The sequence below is a fragment of the Cygnus atratus genome, chromosome 5 (assembly GCF_013377495.2).
Source record: "Cygnus atratus isolate AKBS03 ecotype Queensland, Australia chromosome 5, CAtr_DNAZoo_HiC_assembly, whole genome shotgun sequence".
Lineage (NCBI taxonomy): Eukaryota > Metazoa > Chordata > Aves > Anseriformes > Anatidae > Cygnus > Cygnus atratus.
The window spans coordinates 30,752,260-30,771,856 of record NC_066366.1 but is presented as its reverse complement, the minus strand read 5'-3'; the positions used below and the strand labels follow the sequence as shown (position 1 = coordinate 30,771,856).

Sequence of the window (19,597 nt, the reverse complement as noted above, 5' to 3'; positions counted from 1 at the left end):
ATTGCTTCTCTGTTTCAGGACCTGTAACTAAGGGGACCCTGCTGACCTCTGAACCACAAAGGATAAGAGTGAAAAGAAGTGTGAGAAGCAAGCGAAATAAAAGGAAGTGGATGTACTTTCATCTGGACTTCTTTCCTGCCCTTTATTATTAAAACTGAATGGAAAAGACAGACTTACGTGCCTTTTCTCCCCCAACCTCAGGGATGGGTGGATTGTAAATACAGTGTGTGCAGCTGGGAGAATAGACTGAATCATGAATCTTCAGACTCAGCAAAAGTCTTCAACCAAAAGGACTGGGAAACGAATTGCTTATTTTAATGAACAGGATATAGCTGTGTCATCAAAAGAACCACAGCAGCAGCTTAAAGAAGGCCAGTACTATGGTCATGGAGGGAATATACCAGTCTCCCAAACCATGGAGATTCCTCACACGGGAGGATTAACAAGTGCCCCCAACAACATTGCTTTGATGAACTCTGTTTACAATCAAGATAGGGGAGAATCGATGATGATGTCCCAGCCAGTGACAGCTGTCAAATGGCAGAATTCACTAATGGGAAACCGGTTGCCGGAGAGAGGTGATGCCCACTGGCAGTCTCCACCTGCAATGTGGAACCACAGTATGGTTTTTGGGGGCAACCCAAAAGGACCCCACTCCAATGCTGGTGCCCCAGGGTTCTATGGCCACCCAGAAGCCCTTAAAAGAAATCAAGAGAAAGGAGTGTTTGTGTCACAGCTGGACTTGTATGAAGATGCTGTCCAGCAAATGATGTCCCAGAAGGCTCAACTGGAACAGCAAGCCCTGGTTAGACAGCAAGCACAAATGAATTCTTTTCATCAGATGCAGAAGCAGCAGCAGCAGAATCAAAGCCTGCCATTGCAGCCTTTCCAACTTGCATTTGGTCACCAAGGCCAGAAGCAAGGTCTTCCTGAATTATTGCATGTCTTTCAAGAAGCCCCAGCTTCTTCCAGTCCGGCATTTACTGCTCAGCAAAAACAGCAAGCTCTTCCCCAACTACAGCTGTTTGAAAATTTCTATCCTCAACAGCAGCAGCAACAGGCTGCCACGCAAGCCTTCAGTCTACAGCAAACTGCTTCCATAGCACAGCCTCATGTGGCAGCTGCAGCACCTCAGCATCACATGATGGCACACCAGTTTCAGCAAACAGAGAGGAACCAGGAGCTATTCAAGGCTCTAACAGAGCAGAACCAACAGACAGTGCTACCTCAGACCCAGATTCCCTTTCCAAGAAGGTCACGGAGACTCTCCAAAGAAGGTGTCCTGATGACGTCTGCAGGAGACGTGTTGGCTTCCAAGCAGGCAGAAGAACAATCTAGCAATTTATTTCTCCATCACTGGCACACACATCAGCAAGAGGTCCCATTGCAGCAGCCGCCTGAATCGCTGGCCCACAACAAAAGTAGCTATTCACACCCCAAGAGGATGGATCTGGGGCAGAAGGACGCCCTGGTCAACAGTGAACTGTGTCAGATGGAAACAGAGAGACAAGCCGTGGCCCAGAATGGTAGAGATGGGGAGAAACAGACAGCAGCAGCTGAAGAAAACACTCCGAGAACTAATGACTTTCAGGGTGTTAGAGGGGGTGTAATCCAGAGTACACGAAGGAGACGGCGTGTTTCTCAAGAAGCCAATTTGCTAACTTTGGCCCAAAAAGCTGTGGAGCTGGCTTCTCTTCAGAACGTCAAGGTATGATACACATCCTAGCCAATATAGTATGAGGACTGGTTTAGGCACTAGGGCCGAAATGCAAAGGAATTAATGTACTTAAGCAGGATAGGATGGTATCTTGATTCAAGAAGTTCTGTAGTGCAGCAAGGGCAGCTCTAGAGCTGTGGGATGTAAGTTCAGCTACTGCAACTCTCAGACATGGGAGAATAGCTCTAGTGCAGCGAAACCATCTAAGGGCAGTTTTACTTCACTAGTACTGAATGTGATTTTAGCCCAGGACTTCAAAATTCAGATGTTTTCTGCTTAGGCCTGAAGCTGATCAGGAGTTTAGAGCAACAAGCATAAGAAGTTCACTTGTTATCTTTTGACTGTTTTAACATTCTCCTCCTTTTATGTTAAAACTGCTGCTTACCTACTAATTTTTCACTTTTAGAGGCTGAAGTGTTTCTAAAATGTGCTATCTAGAATTATATGCTACTTGCATGTTCAGTATTTCCCTTGCCATGACAAGATGGCAAGGGTCAAAATGAGCACAGTAGAGGCAAGTGATGGGATTTTGGAGTTGGTTTTTGCTTGTTTGTTTATGAGGTGTTTTTTGTGGTTTTCTTCAGGTAAGGTTTGGCTAATCTTTCAATGAGTGCCTCTTATGAGGAGTTAAGATGCACTTTTCTTTGGAAGTTCTGTTGCCAGAGAGTGATGAAATATGGGTGGTAGAGCGTGAGCTACTTTTACCTACAGTTTTGCCACTTGAGTTGCTGCCCAGTCAGACAACAAAGGGAAGGGAATTTTTTTCCTTGTTATTTTTTTTTCCTAGTCTGTCTGTGGCTGTTTTTTCCAGTCTTCCTTAGAGGGATGTGGTGGTTGAGTAAAAGAACTGGGCTAAGAAACAGCGAGACAAGTATCCATAGCCTACTCCATTTCGTTCACAGCAGCCAGTGGCTGTTGATGCAGTCTTCAGTCCTTGTTGCTCTAAGTCCAGCTGAACAGGCAGTCCACCAGATCTAATATAAAACTTAGAAGTAGTTAGCAGTGTGAACTATTAACTGCTTCTGTTCCAGCCGTTGCATGTTTATATTGCAGGAAGGCCTACAATTAGCACTGCAGTCTGATCAACACAGTGGCAAGAGAAAGCTAACAGCATCTAGGAGAAGGGCCTGACAGGTGAAAATTACTCATTTGGAGGCATGGCTGCTTGTAGCTTGATTCATAATGTAAAGACCAGAGAAAAGTTTTGTCAGATGCTCGTTTGCTCTTTGCAGTTTTCACAGGCAGCTTGTTTGCTGCCATGATTGCACCAGCTGAAGAACTTATGTTCAGATCTCTTCAGTCTTTCAGGATGAGGTTTTGAAAGAGGTTAAAATTCTTACCCTGTGTCTGTTGAACTCTACATCTATTAAGGGGGTTGCATATTATATGAGGGGGGAAAAGAAAACTTACAGGAGAGTCGTGTCCTTCTCTTACCAGTGTCTTTCTGATACAAACAACCTAGAAGCCTTCCTTAGTATACGTTATGTAAAGGTTATATAAGTAAGGCATAGGATTAAATTATTGATGAAAGAAGATATATTCCTAATTTGAACTAGTTTGAACATTCCAATGTAGGTGTGTGTACCTTATGCAAGAACATTATTTTGAACAGCAGTGTCAATATATACGTGCAGTGTCACAAATGACACTTTGCACCAGAGCTGCCCATCCACTGTGTCTGCCTTTTTCAGGCAGTGCAAGGTTATTGCTGCCTACAGACTACAGCAAATTCTCTAACCTTAGCTTTACTGTTTCATTTCACATATAACTCTGCTGCATGTGAAAAGGTGATGTCATTTGTTTTCTTTAATAACAATGGAAAAAAAATCTCGGATCTGGAATGATCTTCTCAGAGGTGTCTGGGTTTAAATATTCTTTTGTGAAAAAGAGAGAGAGGTTGTAGACCCTGCCTCTTTTCTCTTGCATGTGGCTTTAGCATGTGTCCCAATTCTAAAGCAGAGGACCAGTTGCCACATGCACAAAACAAAACAGAAAAATAAAATTGCAGAATCTCAGTTCTGAACTCACCTTCTTCATGAGCAAGCTTCAATTTGACTTCCAAGAGAAGCTGCCTTACTGTTAGCAGGAGTTCCTAAGGCTGGTGTGGTCTTTTGTTTGGTCACAGCAGTGGCCTTGGAACAGTTCTTCCAGCTGTCACGACTGGGTTTTTTCTCTGAAATCTATTTTTTTTAGAGACTACTTGAGGGGTAGAGATGGTCAATAATAAAATGACTGATGGGTTTCTGTGAATCTACTGGAGGACTCTAGGTCGGTAGTTCATCCTTCAATATTTATGCAGGAGTCTAAATAGAAGTGCAACAAGTTGTGGTTGCTGGAGTTATCCAGCAGCCCTCCTGCCACCAGTTCTGTAACATAAATGCCGAACTGGCTGAAAATCCCTAGCAGTTCTGCAAATGAAGGTCCTGTCCCTTGTTTGATTCCTTTCTGTCTACCTCTGACCATAATCAAACAGCTGAGAAAACTATTTAGGGGTCTGAAACAAATGGCTTGATCCAAAAATCAGTTATGTCCCCTTTTAGTAAACAGTAGGTATGTGTGATTTTTCAGTGCTGTGGATCAGAGCATCGTTGAGGCTATCTCAGCTATTGATATTAATTTCCTAGTAGTGCTTTTTCGCTCTCTTCTACTGTTCTCTTCTACTGTTCTGGTCTCCTCCTCCCTATTTTCTCTAAAAGCGGTCGTTTCTCCCATCATCAAGGATGAGAGTTCTTTGCTGGTTACCTCCTAGCCTTGGAAATAAGGGGGAGTAGTTATCCCGTCATACTGCCAAAGAAACGTGGCATCTTGTGTGTGACTAGATGCCATAATTTCCTCCTTGCAGTCAGGAAACTAGTTCATGTTTCTTGACCTACAGAGATCTGTGTAGCATGCAGGAAGTATCTGAGGTTTGTATTTTGGTCAGAACTGATGCTCTTTCACATATCCGTATTGCTGTTACTTGTTTGTGCTGTCATTGTTCTGTCAGGTAGCCATAAAGCATTTACTGGAGTGTTTGTGGTAGTGCTAGATACACGAGGCAAAAACCAGTCACCTGATTACAAACAGCACCTTTCTCTGCACCAGTCTAAAGAATGTAGTATCGGTACAAGTAGCCACAGACCGCTCTTAATTTCAGTGCGAAGCCATGTACTGTAGATGTCACTGCTGGAAAAAAACTCCAGAGCTAACCTAGATAACCAGGCTTTAATAATGAGGTGATGATCAGCATGGGTCTCCCTGATGCATGTAGGGCCACATATAGCAGCATGAAGCTGTGTGTGAGCTGCTTCTTCAGGTGTGGACTGGATTATGTGGAAGTAGGCATCTGTTTCCAGCAGATGATTTTGGTTTTTTTTGTTTAAAAAAGCATCCTTGTTTGCCTCTTTCCTGAACTACTGAATGGAGGCTACAAAAAACTTGCAAGAGCCCCTCACTATCTAGAGGTAGTGGTCTTGAGTGACACATCTGGCAGCATGATGAATGTCCTCCAAATCTAAAATTGGTAATCTCAGGAGAAAAAGTGCAGGTGCGTATCATCATTCTGGAGTGAAGGGCGGTTCTCAAAGCCTGTGAATTCCTTCTGCAGCACAATCTGGGGCAACTGATGCCAAATGTGACTTTTCAGTTCTTGGTTTCATTGTTGTGGAATGGGGGATGATATCTCCAGTCTGCAGAAGCAGTTACATTTCCAAACTACAGCACTGCTTATGGGATAAACATTTCTGTGCATGCTTAGCCTTATTCTAATAAAAGATCTTGCAAGGGGGGAGTCCTCAATCTCCTTGTTATGATTGATTTTATTTGCTCAATCTTGGCACCTAACTTTTTTGAAGGCTTAATGTTTCAGGGTGGACCTGTTTGCTCTGAAAAGCAACAAAAAATACTTGGTCTCTCGGAGAGGCCAGAGCCCCAGCCTCAGGCTCTGGCTGAAGGATCTTGTAACAGTGAAGTTGCACTTCCTTCCATATAAATGTAGTATTGAAGTGAGACTTCAGTTTAGTCCTTTGGCTATCATTGTTTGTTTGTATGCCAGCTGGAGCATGTTCTCTTGCTCATCAGTGAAGAAGTTGGCTGACTTGATCTGTAACCACAGTGAAATGACAGGAGAGGTCTGAAACCTTACAACAGAACCTTCTTATGCTATATTTTTATCAGGATTAGATATTCTTAGTGGCACACAATAAATTCTTTTTCAAGACTTGAAGTAAACCTGCAAAATTGCTGAAGCCCATGCTGGAGACCTCTCATCATACCTGAGAGATAACGTTGCTTTAGTTTCCACAGCACAGAACTGTTCATGTAAATTCCTCGGTAGGTTGCCACTCACAGAGAATGAGTTTGCATACCTAATTGCATCCAAAGGCTTTCCAAACAGAGTATTAAGTTTGAGAGAAGTTCTGAAACACCAAAAGGAGCATCTTCTACAGCTTCTAGATTGCACTTCACCATAGCTTGAGAAGGCCTTTGCATCCCTGAGGGGGACTGTTTTTGAAAGTTGTCCTTTGACATCTGGCTTCCAAGTGAACTGACAACTGCTTTGAAGTTGGTCCTAGAGTGGAATGAACATGTGGAGTCATTTGAAGCAGCAGAAATCACTTATCTAACAGTACCTGAAGTCATTTGGTGTTCCAGTATGCATGTGCTTGTTCAGTAACTCAGCCTCCTGTCCTATGTCCTTGGAGTTGTTTTCTAGGGTTTGCATGAGTAAAAGAAAGCAAAGGCATGGAAGCTGTAATAGCAATGTAAAATGAGCTGGCTTGCAGTTATGCCTTGCTGATTCTGCTAAGAAGTTGTTCTTCAGGCTTTTTGGACAGAAAACCTCAAAGGCTCCAGTTATAAGAAGGAAAGCTGTTTCTGTCACGTAAATTGGAAGAAAATTGATAAAAATCTAGCTTTTTTTTTTTTTGTATGAGAGATTTAATTAACGTTACCATTGTTTGGTCTTTTCTGGAACAGAAGTGTGATATTTGAAATGAATAACCTGCAGCTTACAGTCATTACTAAACCTGAAGAACCTTTGGGGAAGTTATACAGCAGGGCACAATTTCACCTGGAAAATAAAATGTCAAACCATAGGTAGTAAAATGATTCTTATGGATGACAAGTCCAAGTTTTCTAGTGGTTGAGACTTTAGGGAACCCTCAACTAATTCTAACAAATTTTGCTAATACTTTTTGTCAAATATTCTTTTTCCTCCAATAACATTTTCTAAAACCCTTTCAGCTTGCAAATTGCATAGAGAGAGTTGATATGCTGTGTGAGAGATCTGATTTGTTTTGCAAGTGCTACAGAACTTTTAAGGAATCTATCTTTCTTCTCAGGAACTGGATACTTCAGAAGAGAAGAAAAGTGTGCTGATAGCAGCTCCAGGACCTACAATTGCTAAAAGCGTTGTGGAATTTGCCAGTTCTTCACCAGCTCCTAAAAAAGCCCGGGAGGACAGCAGTCTTGTGCCTCTTATCATTCCTGTATCTGTGCCAGTGAGAAAAATTGACTTGCAGAACCTTGGAAAGGAAAAGTCTGAGGATGGGAAGCTCCAGAGAGGCCAAACAAATGATCGAGGTCCTTGTGAACGCAAGCCTTCTGTGATAGTCACTCGGAGGCGATCTAATCGTAATACTAACATGGAAACCTCAAATCAGGTATGGGCAGGCAAAGAAACCAAAGAGAGCCAAATCTGTTATATATTAATTATTGCCAGCTCAGCATGAGCTGGCAGTTTGCCTTACAGCCCAGAAAGCCAACCGTATCCTGGGCTGCATCAAAAGAAGCGTGAGCAGCAGGGTGAGGACTGTGATTCTCTCCCTCTGCTCTGCTCTTGTGAGACTCCACCTGGAACACTGCGTCCAGCTCTGGGGCCCCCATTGTAAGAAGGACGTGGACCTATTGGGCTGTGTCCAGAGGAGGGCCATCAGGACGCTCAGAGGGCTGGAGCACCCGTCCTGTGAAGACAGGCTGAGAAAGCTGTGGTTGTTCAGCCTGGAGAAGAGGAGGCTCTGAGGAGCCCTTACAGCGGCCTTCCAGTACTTAAAGAGAGCCTGCAAGAAAGCCGGGGAGGGACTCTGTCAGGGAGTGTAGTGATAGGACAAGGGGTAACAGCTTTGAACTAAAAGAGGGTAGATTAAATTAGATATAAAGAAGAAACTCTTCACTCATGAAGTGGTGAGGCACTGCAACAGGTTTCCCAGAGAATTTGTGGATTCCCCATCCATGGAGGTGTTTAAGGTCAGGTTGGATTGGGTTTTGAGAAATCTGGTCTAGTTCTTCTATTAAAGTAGTTGGATCTCAAGGCTTGAACTTGGAATGGATGCAGTCTGGGGACCATGGTTTTTGTTTTTCTTTTTTTTTCATTTCATAATATTGCCATATATGTCATATTTTCGTGGACCGTTACTGCTACTACTAGTACAGCCAAGCAATGCCCAACTACTAAACAGTAAAGAAATTCAGATGTACAATAACACTAGAATAAATACTTTGTCTCTCCTTGAGTAAAGAGTGTTTACTCCATATGTACATTGATAACATCAAATTGTGAGTAGTGTATGTATCTCCATGTGTGAGTAAAATCCGAAGTGGAGATTCATTCTCATGGAATTTTAATCTTGCTGAGGTTCTGAAGATCAGTACTGGAGTGTTTCCTTTCCAATACAGGGTTTGCGTTCTTTAAACTTTTTTGTCTATTGTTTGTCTGTTGAGAAGTACAATAGAATATTCTGATACCATTGGGAAATGGCAGGCATCTAAGGAGGTTTCTGTGCATTTATATGCTTGACCATCTAAAATAATACTGTTATGTTTTCTTCTGTTCTCTAATCACTATCTGGTGTCATCCTGCATCTCCATCAGAGTTCTGCTGAACTTATATGTCCCTTTTCCTAGCTACTGTGAGGTCATTATCATCTTTCCAAACAAAGGTTGGACCAGACACATGTGATTCCTAAGCACTCAGAGGTAGCATTGCTACCTAATAGTTCATGTAGTATAGTAAAAAAATAATTGTGTGTTCCATTCCCCATTATCTTCCTCCTGCTTTCCCTTTGTGCTAGTTGTTGAGACCTGTCCCCTCCCCAGCTACCCTGTCTAGATTTTGACCTGCCATGAAAGAATGTTGTCATCTCACGGAAATTCTTCAACTGACCTGAAGTTTTAAAATGAAATTAAATGTGTAACTTTTTTTTCTAATAGCATGAAGATGCTGTCCCAAAGGATGAAGCAGAGGGTTTTGCCCGGAAACCAAAGCAGCGCCCAAGACCTGAGCCACTCTTCATACCACCAAAAGCTGGCACCTTTATTGCACCACCTGTTTATTCTAACATTACTCCGTATCAGAGCCACTTACGGTCACCTGTCCGTCTGGCAGATCATCCTTCAGATAGGAACTTCGAGCTACCTCCTTACACTCCTCCACCGATTCTTAGTCCAGTGAGAGAAGGATCTGGGCTATATTTTAATGCTATCCTCTCTTCAAGCGGTCATTCAGTTCCACCTCCAATGACTCCTAAAAGCGCTCACAGAACTCTGCTTAGATCAAGTAAGTTTCACTTTTTCCTTCCCTTCTTCGCTAATTTATGATGAGGAACTATGGAGCAATAGGAGGAAAATCATGACTTTCAGAGATGTGGGTATGTGGAACTGGGATTTCTTGCTGGTAAAGTCTGGGCGGCTAGGATGGAGGAATTGCAATGTTCCTTCCATCTGGTCATGCATGTTACGATGTGTTCACAAGTAATCTCTGGCACCCCCTACTGACGTTCTCAGGAATGGAAAAGTCAGTTCCTCTTCTATAATAGACCGTCATTATCTTGACCAGATATCGTTACTACTAAGATGTAGATGTTGACTAGAAGCTGAGTTCTTGGACATCTTAAACTCCTTTAGCATATGGGTACCTGTTTTAAGAGGTGGATACCTCGGATAGATTTACAAGCTGTGTGAAGAATATATCTCAAATGTGAAGATGATCAGTCTGAGCAGTTCTTTCTTTGCCTTGCAGATAGTTCAGAAGTTACCCCTCCTGTTCTCACAGTAGTGGGAGAAGCCACACCAGTCAGCATTGAACCGTAAGTACCCAGCAGAGTCTTAGCTTGGTAGTAAACCTGCTTCTCTTCCTGCTGCTAAACCTTCAAGCTGCTCTCTGTACAGTTTAATATCTCTTAGAAACATGAAAAGTATACCTATTAGTGACTCAGAATATAAATTGTCTTATTTAAAATGACTCTGTGCAATAAATGACACTTGTTTGGGCAAGTGCACCTTTTAATTCTGGTGATTTTACCTACTTTCTATTACTACGGATCTGTTTTTGGGCTGAAATAGCATTGGTTATCTAAAGGTGAGTGTCTTGTGTTGTTGTATATGAACGCTCCTTTGTATGCTATTTGTTCTAGAGTGAGAAAAATAATACTCCTGTAGAGGAAGGCCAAAACAGAGTGTGGACAAATGTAGTTAGATTTCATATGCACTGGTCAGGTTGCAGGTTATCCATGTGGTGTGTTAGCTTCAGCGCAACTGTGAACGTGGCTTTGCTCCCTTGTGAGCTGGCGCAGACTGAAAGCACTGTAGCCACTCGCATGCAGCGTGTACCCTGACTTAATAAGCCTAATTAAACTTTTTAGTTGGTTATGTGCTGGGAAAGCTCAGACATATGAGGACCCGGCGGCACTAGGGAACACAATTTGGAGACACTGAAGCTGGAGTTAGGAGCTTAGGTTTGGTGCCAGTCTTGCTAAACCTGTCAGGAAAAGCAGTGTAGCAAGTGTCCCTACACAGCATTTGTAAACCCTCTGGGAAGGTTATCAGCCACAGTTAAGGGCTGTAGAACTACAGCAATTCAGTGTTATGTCTATATTAATGAACTCTTGCAAAATCTATTCATGGAGATGCATGGCATGACAACACCCGTATGGCTCTGCATTCCTGACTCTCTGCAGCCAGGAAGGAATCTCAGCTCTAACTCTGCAGCATATCCTGTTAACATTTGAAATATTTAATTCACAGTCCCCAAATAAATAACAGGCCTCTTCTACTTTTCTTCCCAAATTGCCCATGTTTAAAGATTAACTGGAGCATTTGCTGTCAATTTATAGGACTTCCCCCCTTTCCCCATTCTGCCTTCTTGTTTGATGTTAAGGTTTTGTACACTTTAGGCAGCAGACAGCCCTGAACCAACTGAAAACTACTGTAGTTGTGAATGAACCCAGATTATTCTTGTCACCTTTGCAGACTCCTTCCAGGACCGGTTTCTGGTTCCATGACAATCCAGATATATATCACTATTTTTCTGCTTCTGTATCCTCTATTGCACCAGCACTTGTTCAAGCCCGTTCATGGAAATAAAGAAGCCCATTTGTTAGTTTTAATCTGTCTTTGACAATGGCTTAATTTTTTTGTTGTTTGTTCATTTCACATAGTTCCAGGTGAGCCTCTTCTTGAACAGATTTTTTTTTTCCACACCAGGTCTTGATCTTTGAACTCTGCATGGTGCAATTGACTTTGGTTGTTGTGTCTGTTGGTTTAAATTACTGAAGTCAATGGCATAATGTTAGCTACAGACTCAGGCATGGATGAGAATTTTCAAATATGTCACTAGGAAATTCCAACTATGGTGACTTAGTAATGAAGGTTCATTTTCTGAGTAATGAAGGTTCATTTTCTGTTGCCGAAAGGAGGCTATGTGCAAAGAGCCATCCATCTTGCTATCATCTTAGGCTCACTGAACAGATGCTTGTGCAGGTTAGTTAACTTTGGATTTTAACCAAGATGAATTAAGACTACTGACATTCTGTGTTGTCAAAGTAATTAGTTTGCTGCTTTAATGCTAATTTGTGCAACGCTGTTGTGGTCTGTTATGTGGGCATATCTTCTATCAACAAAAGATGGCAGGAAACACATTTTTGATTTTTTTTTTTTTTTTTTTTTTTTTTTAGAAAAGAAATATTTAATTTGATCCATTAGTTTGTATTCTTGGCTTTGTCAGAAGTTGACTATAAGTTGTGATTGCCATATATTGTGTTCTTAATTGCTCGTTCTTTGCCAGACCTTCTGCTAATGCTTCTCAAAAGGTCATTGCATTGCAGAGATTCAGAATAGGAAATGTGCTAATGAAGCTTAATTCTTCTATTTGTGAAGTAGCTTAATAGGCAGCTGGTGTCACAGATTTGCGTTCCACAGGTCTTGAGTTCAGTTGCTTCCAAGCTTCAGTCACTTCTCAGCTAGCCAGCCGCAAGTACTGCTGTGGTGCATCGTCTGGGAGTTGCCTTCCCAGTTCACAGCCTCAGTTCTGGATGTTGCCACACTTAACCATAACACAGGGAACCCCAGGGGCACTGTCAGTGCTTACAGGAAAAAGCTTTTGCTGTACTGAAATCTAGGCTTCCTTGTTAAAGGAATCCTGGAATAACTTAGCTTGAATGGACCTTGGGAGGTCATCTGATCCAAGCCCTTGTTCGGAGCAGGACAAATTAGTCAGGTTACTTGGTAACTGATGAGCTCTTGCAATGAAAATCTGTTTTTATTTGGACATTGCAAGTGCCAGGTCTAACTCCTAGGCTCTTCCAGCCTACGGCTACCATATTGGAAGTTTAGTTTGAAGATAAAAGGCTATTTCTGAGGTCTCTCTTCAAGCCCACGTTCTTTTTTTCCAATTCGTCCAGCTACCTCCCTCCGTCTCACAAGTAAGGACAGAGGAGTCTGTCTTGGGACATAAAACCTCCCATATTTCCCCAAACATTAACAGCCTTTGTATCTGTTTCCAGTTGACAGCAAATATCTGTTGCTGTCAGTCATGCCTTCTGGGGAGGGGGGTCAGTGTCTAGAACCTCTTCCACCACTGTGAAACTGCATGTTGTAACGATTGGTGAGACTAATTGCAGTGAGCAGCGGACTCCACACTAACATCATTCTGCAGTCCCTCACAGTGCTGAAATGGGAATCTGCAAGCGTTTTTAGTTTTGCTTTGTATTTTTTTTAGCAAGGGCTTCTCAGTCTTGCATGAAATCTCATTTTCTATTTTGTGCTATATCTGCCTAACAAGATAGTCAATATCATGCTATTTCTGTCCAACAAGATAATCAAGAAAGGTGAAGGAAGAAGTGGAAAACTATGGAGTGTTACAGGTTTAATAGACCTTTGTACCCGTGAAACGCTCACAACAAAACCGAGTTCTTCCTGGGGTTCTTCGTTCTCCGTGCCCCTTCCACTTTTAGTATGTTTGAAATCGAATAACTTTTGAGAAGCAGTGTTTATTTATTGTGTTGAGTCTGTTTTCTGAGACATCCTGAAACAGTTAAAACTATTGGCATCAGAGGGAGGACATTTTCAACTGCCTTAGTTCTCCCGAGCCCATACCATGCTATGAGATGTATAACATCCCTATCACTTTACCTTTGATACAAACTAGAGATAATGTTTTGGGGAAAATGACAGACAGTATATGGTGGCCTGTCTAAAGCTCTCATGCTACGTTTGCCATGACTGAATGTCATCTCCTCATCACCTACTGGAAGGAAGTTTTTTAAGCAGTTATTAGATCCTTATTTAAATACGATTCCAAGCATTGTTGATCGATAAGACAATGGAAACTGGTAAAGGCCATAAAACCTCTCACCTTTCGAGTCATACCGGTTAATGTAACCGACAACACCTGAAAGCTGTTCTTGTTATTATATGCCACAGCCTGCTGCATTTCAGTTTCTTCATAATTGTTGCTTTTAGCAGACATGAAGGATGTCTGGATATTGTAGAGGTTGCCTGACCATGACTTGTTACTTTTTCTGCAGGCGTATAAATGTAGGAACTCGCTTCCAAGCAGAAATCCCATTGCTCCAAGATAGATCTCTGGCAGCAGTTGATGAACATAAAGCAGAGCTGGTGTGGCAGCCATGGGGTGACCTGGAAACCAACAAAGTCACCCAAGAGAATGGTAAGAATGTGGAAGGCTGGTCAGTAGGACTGAATGCCACAGCTTTAGTGGGGGTAACCATGCATCTACTACAGGCATAATTTAAAATGTCTCAGAGCTGCAGGTCATGTGGCATATTGAAATAGTATTGAATACTCTATATTTAAATGGAGTAAAACTTGGTTTTGGGGGTCGTGTGTGGCGGCAGGGAGGTTAATAGGATTTTTTTAGATAAAAGGTGGCCTGGTCAGGCAAGGAGAGAGCAGCCTTGAGCTTAGCAAGGCTTCCTTGTCTCTGTTAACATTTGAATGCCACATGCAGTCAAGTTCTATATTTTCAAGAGATGTTCTAAACATGATAATATTTGGGAAAATCAAGTTGTAGATGGAAGTCTGGATGAGGAAACAGGAGCTGTGGCAGCTAGCAGCAGATTGAGGAGCTGTCTGCTGTTGGTGCACATAGACTGTGGCATGTACAAATGCTTCTTTCGCTGAAGCGAAGAGGAAGTGGGCAGGCCTGGAAGAAATCTTTCTGAGTAAAGAGAAAAAAGGGTGTTAGGAAATGGAAACTTTGTAAAGATCATAAGCTAATAGAGGGGGGATTCAGGAAATCTCTGAGGTGAACAGAGATGGGAAGACATTACAGGAGGGAAAAGAGGAGATTAGTAAGAAACTCCATGTGTAAATCGTGCTGGATGCAGCGCTGTACTATGTGACCTTGTAGTCTAATAAATTATAGTGTCCAAATTTGACCCAGATACATTTGCAGTGACATTCAGCATGTCAGTTTTAGCTTCTGTTATGTCTAATTCTGCTTCAGAAGGGCTAGTTAATCATGTGAATCCTATAGGAAACTCCATTTTAATATTCTAATCTGAGTATGTTTGGTATCTCTGTGGAAATAGTGGAAAACCTGCTAGCTGCTGCCTGTTCAAGCATTTTTCCTGGGGCTGGAACCAACCAGGAGCTGGCGCTGCATTTCTTACATGAAGCAAAGGGAAGCATTCTGGTGAGTGTTCCCAGCTTTTCTCCTTGATGTTAATGAAAGATTTTACTGAAGGCCAGATAAGCTGTTATTTGATGAAAGGAAAGCCTTGCAAACTCCTTCCTATGCATCTAGCTCACACTGTTTAGTGTCCTTTGGAGATGTTGCTGTCCATAAAGTCCTCTGCCAGGTGTGCACTGCCGTGCTCCCTCCTTGTGCGTATTTCAAACTTTGACATAGTTGGCTTTTTAAAAAGTAAGAGGCTGGGGCTGAAGCTGAGACTTAAAATGTAGTGTTTTGCTCCTCTTATTTTTGGCAAATCCATAAAAGTTCTCTGTGCATGTCTATAAAGTGGCTGTGCTCACTAATTCTGTACCAGTGTTGTAAGATAAGACACACACTTATTAATGCCCTTTGACACTCCTGGGAGGTACTATCAAAGAACAGAGCATAGCACTCAGCACAGGATCATCAGCCTTTTAGAGTTCTGTGATTGACTTAACCTGGCATAAATCAGCGCCGTGGTCAGATGGTGTAGCCCACCCTTTTGCCTGGCTGCTTGTTGGTCATCCCCAGTACTGTGCCAGCACTGGCATTTGTGAGACTCTATATTGACCTGCACTGGAAAAGAGGAAGAAATTAAAAACGTTTTTTCCTATGTTAGTTTTCTTCCGGATAGGTTCACAGAACCAGCCCTCCGTTGTGAGTGCTGTCGCTGACCTTAGGGAGGAGAAGGGCTGCTCCTTGCAGCCAGAGCTCATGGCTGAGGTGGTTTAAACTGCTTGCAGTGGAACTGTGGCTTTGTTCTTTTCTTCTGCTAACTTTTGAAGTAGTTGCAGTTTAAATGCAGGGTAAAAAGCAGATTGAGAAGATTTTTTTTTGTGTGTGTAGAATCTTTCAGTCACATGACAGCTGTGTTTTGTTTTGAAATATTGAGTTAAGATCAAAATGACTTGGATATTTGACAGACATCATTTAAGGCAGGGTTTTTGGATGAAAATATGTAACTTAGACTTTCAGTAAAGGAGCGGAAAGTGCTGCATCGTCTCTGTCTGTGGAATTAACTCCTATCACCCTAGTGATGGGCTTGGAAAGTGTCAATTCACAGAGTTGTGAAGAGGTGCTGAGAGGCTTACCACTTGCCGGGGTAGCCAAAACTTGGTGGACAGTCAAGAATGTGATTTTAAAGTTGTATCCCATTCCACATCCCAGGTGTTAATTGTGCTGTGGGAAAGAGCTTCTTTTCAGTTAGCTTACTAGAAAGGAGAGGATTAACAATCAGCTGATCTTTGCTTTCAATACACCAAATATTAATTTATTTGTGTTTATTTTAGGGAGCTTTGACCAAGCTGCTATTGAAGAGGCCAGTACGATCACCTACCCATCCTCTGGCAGATTATCACTACACAGGTTTGCTAACCTGATTAACTTTGTGCTGCTTGTCTGACGTATGGGAATTCTTCCATCATTTTCTGTTCTTCTAGGGAACTCTGTAACACTACAATAAGAGTTAAAGGCCACACTTCTCTCTGGTAAATCAGATGATGGCTTGCCAGGAATTTTGCCTGTGCAAAACATGACACTTAAAATATAAGAAACTGCATCTCTCAGAATATGCATATGTGTATTTGCATATGTGTATTCTGGTTTCCTTTATTGGGATAAAGGAATCTGATCCCTTGTACTAAGCCAGAAAAAATGCAGAAAGACAGCTAGTAGATAAAGGAAAGACTGGTAGCCTCAGAACCACAGACTCTCTGCCATGGATTTCTAGGTGGTGGAGTTAAGAGGGGTTCTGTGGGAAGAGTTTTCAAGCTTGCTGAATAACGCTGAGAGATGAAGAGCTTGGCCAACTGTTGATGGACATTATTTCTGCAAAACGTAAATGCTGTAGACTGCCTTTGTAGTGTTGTTCCTAATTAGGAAATATTAAGCTGTATGGCACTAGCGAACTTCAATGATCTAGAGTGACCCTAGTCACCTGAGAGACCTGATGCAAGGTAGTAGAGTGACATCTAATAGCAGCTGCCATAAAGCATAGAAATTGCATTTCTTTATTATTACACACTACTACTATAATGCTGTTGCTTGGGTAGTATCTATAAGATAGGAGAAGATTCTGGAATGTTTTTATTATTATACACAAGGGCACTAGAATAGTAAGCATATTTGGGACGTAATAGATCTTCAGGTACAGTTTGGTGTTACACCTGATCTAGTATTATTGTGGATTGCTGCTGAAAGAGAAGATTCTGTTCTCCTGCCCTCACACTTTCCTTTTATCAAATCTGATGACTGGGCCACCAAAAAATATCTGTTAAGTTTACTGTTTTGTTGGAACACATTTTAGCTCTTCTAATCAGCTGGTTTTAGGAAGCTGAACTGAGTTAACCTGTGGCAGTGAGTACTAGTACATCTAACAAAGGAAGGAATGAGAGCAGGGCCAAAGTGGAGCAGTAAGGAAGAGGTTAACAGCAGCCTGCAGTTATGCAGGATTAGGTATACAGTGAGACTGTACCATTGTATGTGTGCATTGGTTTTATTTAACGGCAACTTGAGGGAAAAGTACATAAAAGAGTTAACATTTGGAATCGCAAGGGCTTCAGTTATAACTTTTTTTTATCTACAGGATCAGACAATTGGAAAGTTGCTGAAAAGAAACTTTTCAACAAAGGCATTGCAATCTACAAGAAAGACTTTTTCTTGGTCCAAAAGCTTGTAAGTTACTTTTTTATGCTTTTTTTGATGTCAGTGGTATGTTCTTATGTTCAAATGTTTAATACAGGAAGTTCAAACTTGGTTTTTCTCAAACATCAGTATTAAGCATTGAGACCTGCACTCAGAAGATTTTAGAGAAATTTTATCCAGCAAAGCATAAAATCTCACTAGAGATAGCCAGAACAATAGTATTTGTTTTGCTGTTGTTGTTTACTCAGCCCTTGTACTTACTGCATTACTTCCATTAGTCCATGCAGTGCAGATATCACTTCCACAGGGTATATTTATAGAGTGCTGGTCATGATCCAGCATGGCTTAAATGGCTTGCTTATAAAACTAAATAGAAGCACATCCTTGTTGCTGATGAAAAGAACCAAAGAAGGATATGCGAATGATGCATCCTTTTGTTCCCAGTTTTCTGTGACAATGATAGTAAAAGCAACCACTCCTGTTTATTTTCATGAGGCATGGCACTTCAGTGGGAGAAAAGCACTTGAGGGAGTTAGAGTGCAGAATAGGGAATTGCATGTATATTTCCTCTGAATAAATAACCAAAATGCATTTAAGTTGCAAAAGCACAGAAAGAATATACTCCCAAACTTAAAAAATAAAAATAAAATCACTGATAGAGAATATATAGATGGCCATAGGTCTGTCTGTACTGATAGTTTTCTGTCACCATACGTGCATGAAATGCATGTGGCCAAAATGGGAAAGTGCTGCAAACCTTCCTTTCCATTTTTGGAACGGTATTCTGCTCTGGTCTTCTCTTAAGTGCTGCTGTAAAATAAAGCTCCCCCATAAAACTGAAAGGCTGCTCTCAAGCCTGACAGCTCAATTGGAATGTTTCAGAGGCTGAAAGGTGCATTAAGCTTACAAAGTGCCAGGTTCTGTCACCTTTACATTGACCAGCTTTTCTTTGGGAATTTGGTACTGTAGTTATCAAAGTGAGTAACAGTGGCAGTAGGGGATGGGCTGTGGGATGGGGCACACAGGAGATGACGACATGGAAAAGAAAGCTTTAACAGCAGTTGTAGTGGAGTAAAAGCTTCTGGGGAAAAAAATACAAAGTGTATTTACTGCACCTTTATTATTCATAAACCTTTTTTAAAATCAATTAATCCATTGGATGTATGTTTTTTAAACACCAGATAAAAACCAAGACAGTGGCTCAGTGTGTGGAATTCTACTACACGTATAAGAAACAAGTGAAAATTGGTCGGAATGGGACCTTAATCTTTGGGGACATTGATGGTGCTAATGAAAAATCTGTGAGAGATGAAGCTGAAGTTGACATCAAGGTAATTTCCTAAATATATCTCTTCTCTTGAGCTATGTTGCTAAGTCTGATTTTGTGTGTTGTCTTGTTTGCTAGTAAAATCAAGAGCAGACACGGTCTGGCCAGTGTGGAGGGGTAAAGACTCATAAATAAGCTTGTGTCCTGTGTCACATAACATTTACTTGCAGACACCAAAATTAACAGTTTCTTTATCTTCTGGTGAAGAGTTCCCATAGGTTTGCACGTGTTCTTCCTCTCAGAAGGGACATTTACAGTGAAGAACAGGGACACGCGGAAGAGGAAGAAGAGGAGGAAGAGGAGGGAGATGAAGGGTTGGATAACAGAAAGAAGAGCACACTTCCCCTCAAAGATGCAGAGACACTACAAGCTGGTGTAACAGTAAGTACTGCGTTGTGCATATTGTACTTTCTACCCCACACTCACTCTACAAGTAGTTTAGAAAATACCAATTTCAGATGTAAACGTTTCTACCTCTAACTCCTCCCAGAGCAAGGGACTGGGCTGAGGTAGCTTAGAGTATTACTGGCAACAAGACTGTGCTGTTGTGGAAGAACTGGGATGAGTACGGCGAGGAAACCCCATACAGTTATTTTGGTTGATGTACACATAGGACCATGGTAAGAAGTGAATTTAAGTTTGTTTGCCTTACCTTTCCCTCTCTCTGAAGGCCAATGATGCCAATATAAGGAGTCAAGAAGCAACTGCCACAGGCAGAATTGGAAGGAAGCCAAGGGAGACAACCATGAAGCCTCGAAAGCCTATTACTGTTCCAGTGCAGAGGCGGCGGCGAAAACAGAAGATAAAATCAGATGCTACCAGTAAAACTCAGAACACAGAAAACACATTTCCATGTAAAAAATGTGGCAGGTAAGAGCAACTTAGCTTCCAGCAATAGTCACCAAATTACAATAGGGCATTTCCCATGGAAGCTTGTTCTCAAATGAGCTTGCTTTCTGTCTGTTTAGGCCAGAGAGAC

The 19,597-nt window shown here is 41.8% G+C and overlaps 1 protein-coding gene across 1 annotated transcript in view; it reads left to right on the top strand.

Annotated features, from left to right (window-relative positions):
* The first annotated feature begins 253 nt into the window (after positions 1 to 253).
* Positions 254 to 19,597, top strand: part of MIDEAS (mitotic deacetylase associated SANT domain protein) — a 26,152-nt gene continuing 6,808 nt past the window's right edge. The window contains exons 1-11 of the mRNA XM_035539623.2: positions 254 to 1,708; positions 7,039 to 7,359; positions 8,906 to 9,251; positions 9,714 to 9,780; positions 13,498 to 13,640; positions 14,524 to 14,627; positions 15,938 to 16,013; positions 17,233 to 17,321; positions 18,473 to 18,622; positions 18,826 to 18,999; positions 19,289 to 19,488. Coding sequence (XP_035395516.1) covers positions 254 to 1,708; positions 7,039 to 7,359; positions 8,906 to 9,251; positions 9,714 to 9,780; positions 13,498 to 13,640; positions 14,524 to 14,627; positions 15,938 to 16,013; positions 17,233 to 17,321; positions 18,473 to 18,622; positions 18,826 to 18,999; positions 19,289 to 19,488 — 3,125 coding nt within the window. The remainder of the gene's footprint in view (positions 1,709 to 7,038; positions 7,360 to 8,905; positions 9,252 to 9,713; positions 9,781 to 13,497; positions 13,641 to 14,523; positions 14,628 to 15,937; positions 16,014 to 17,232; positions 17,322 to 18,472; positions 18,623 to 18,825; positions 19,000 to 19,288; positions 19,489 to 19,597) is intronic.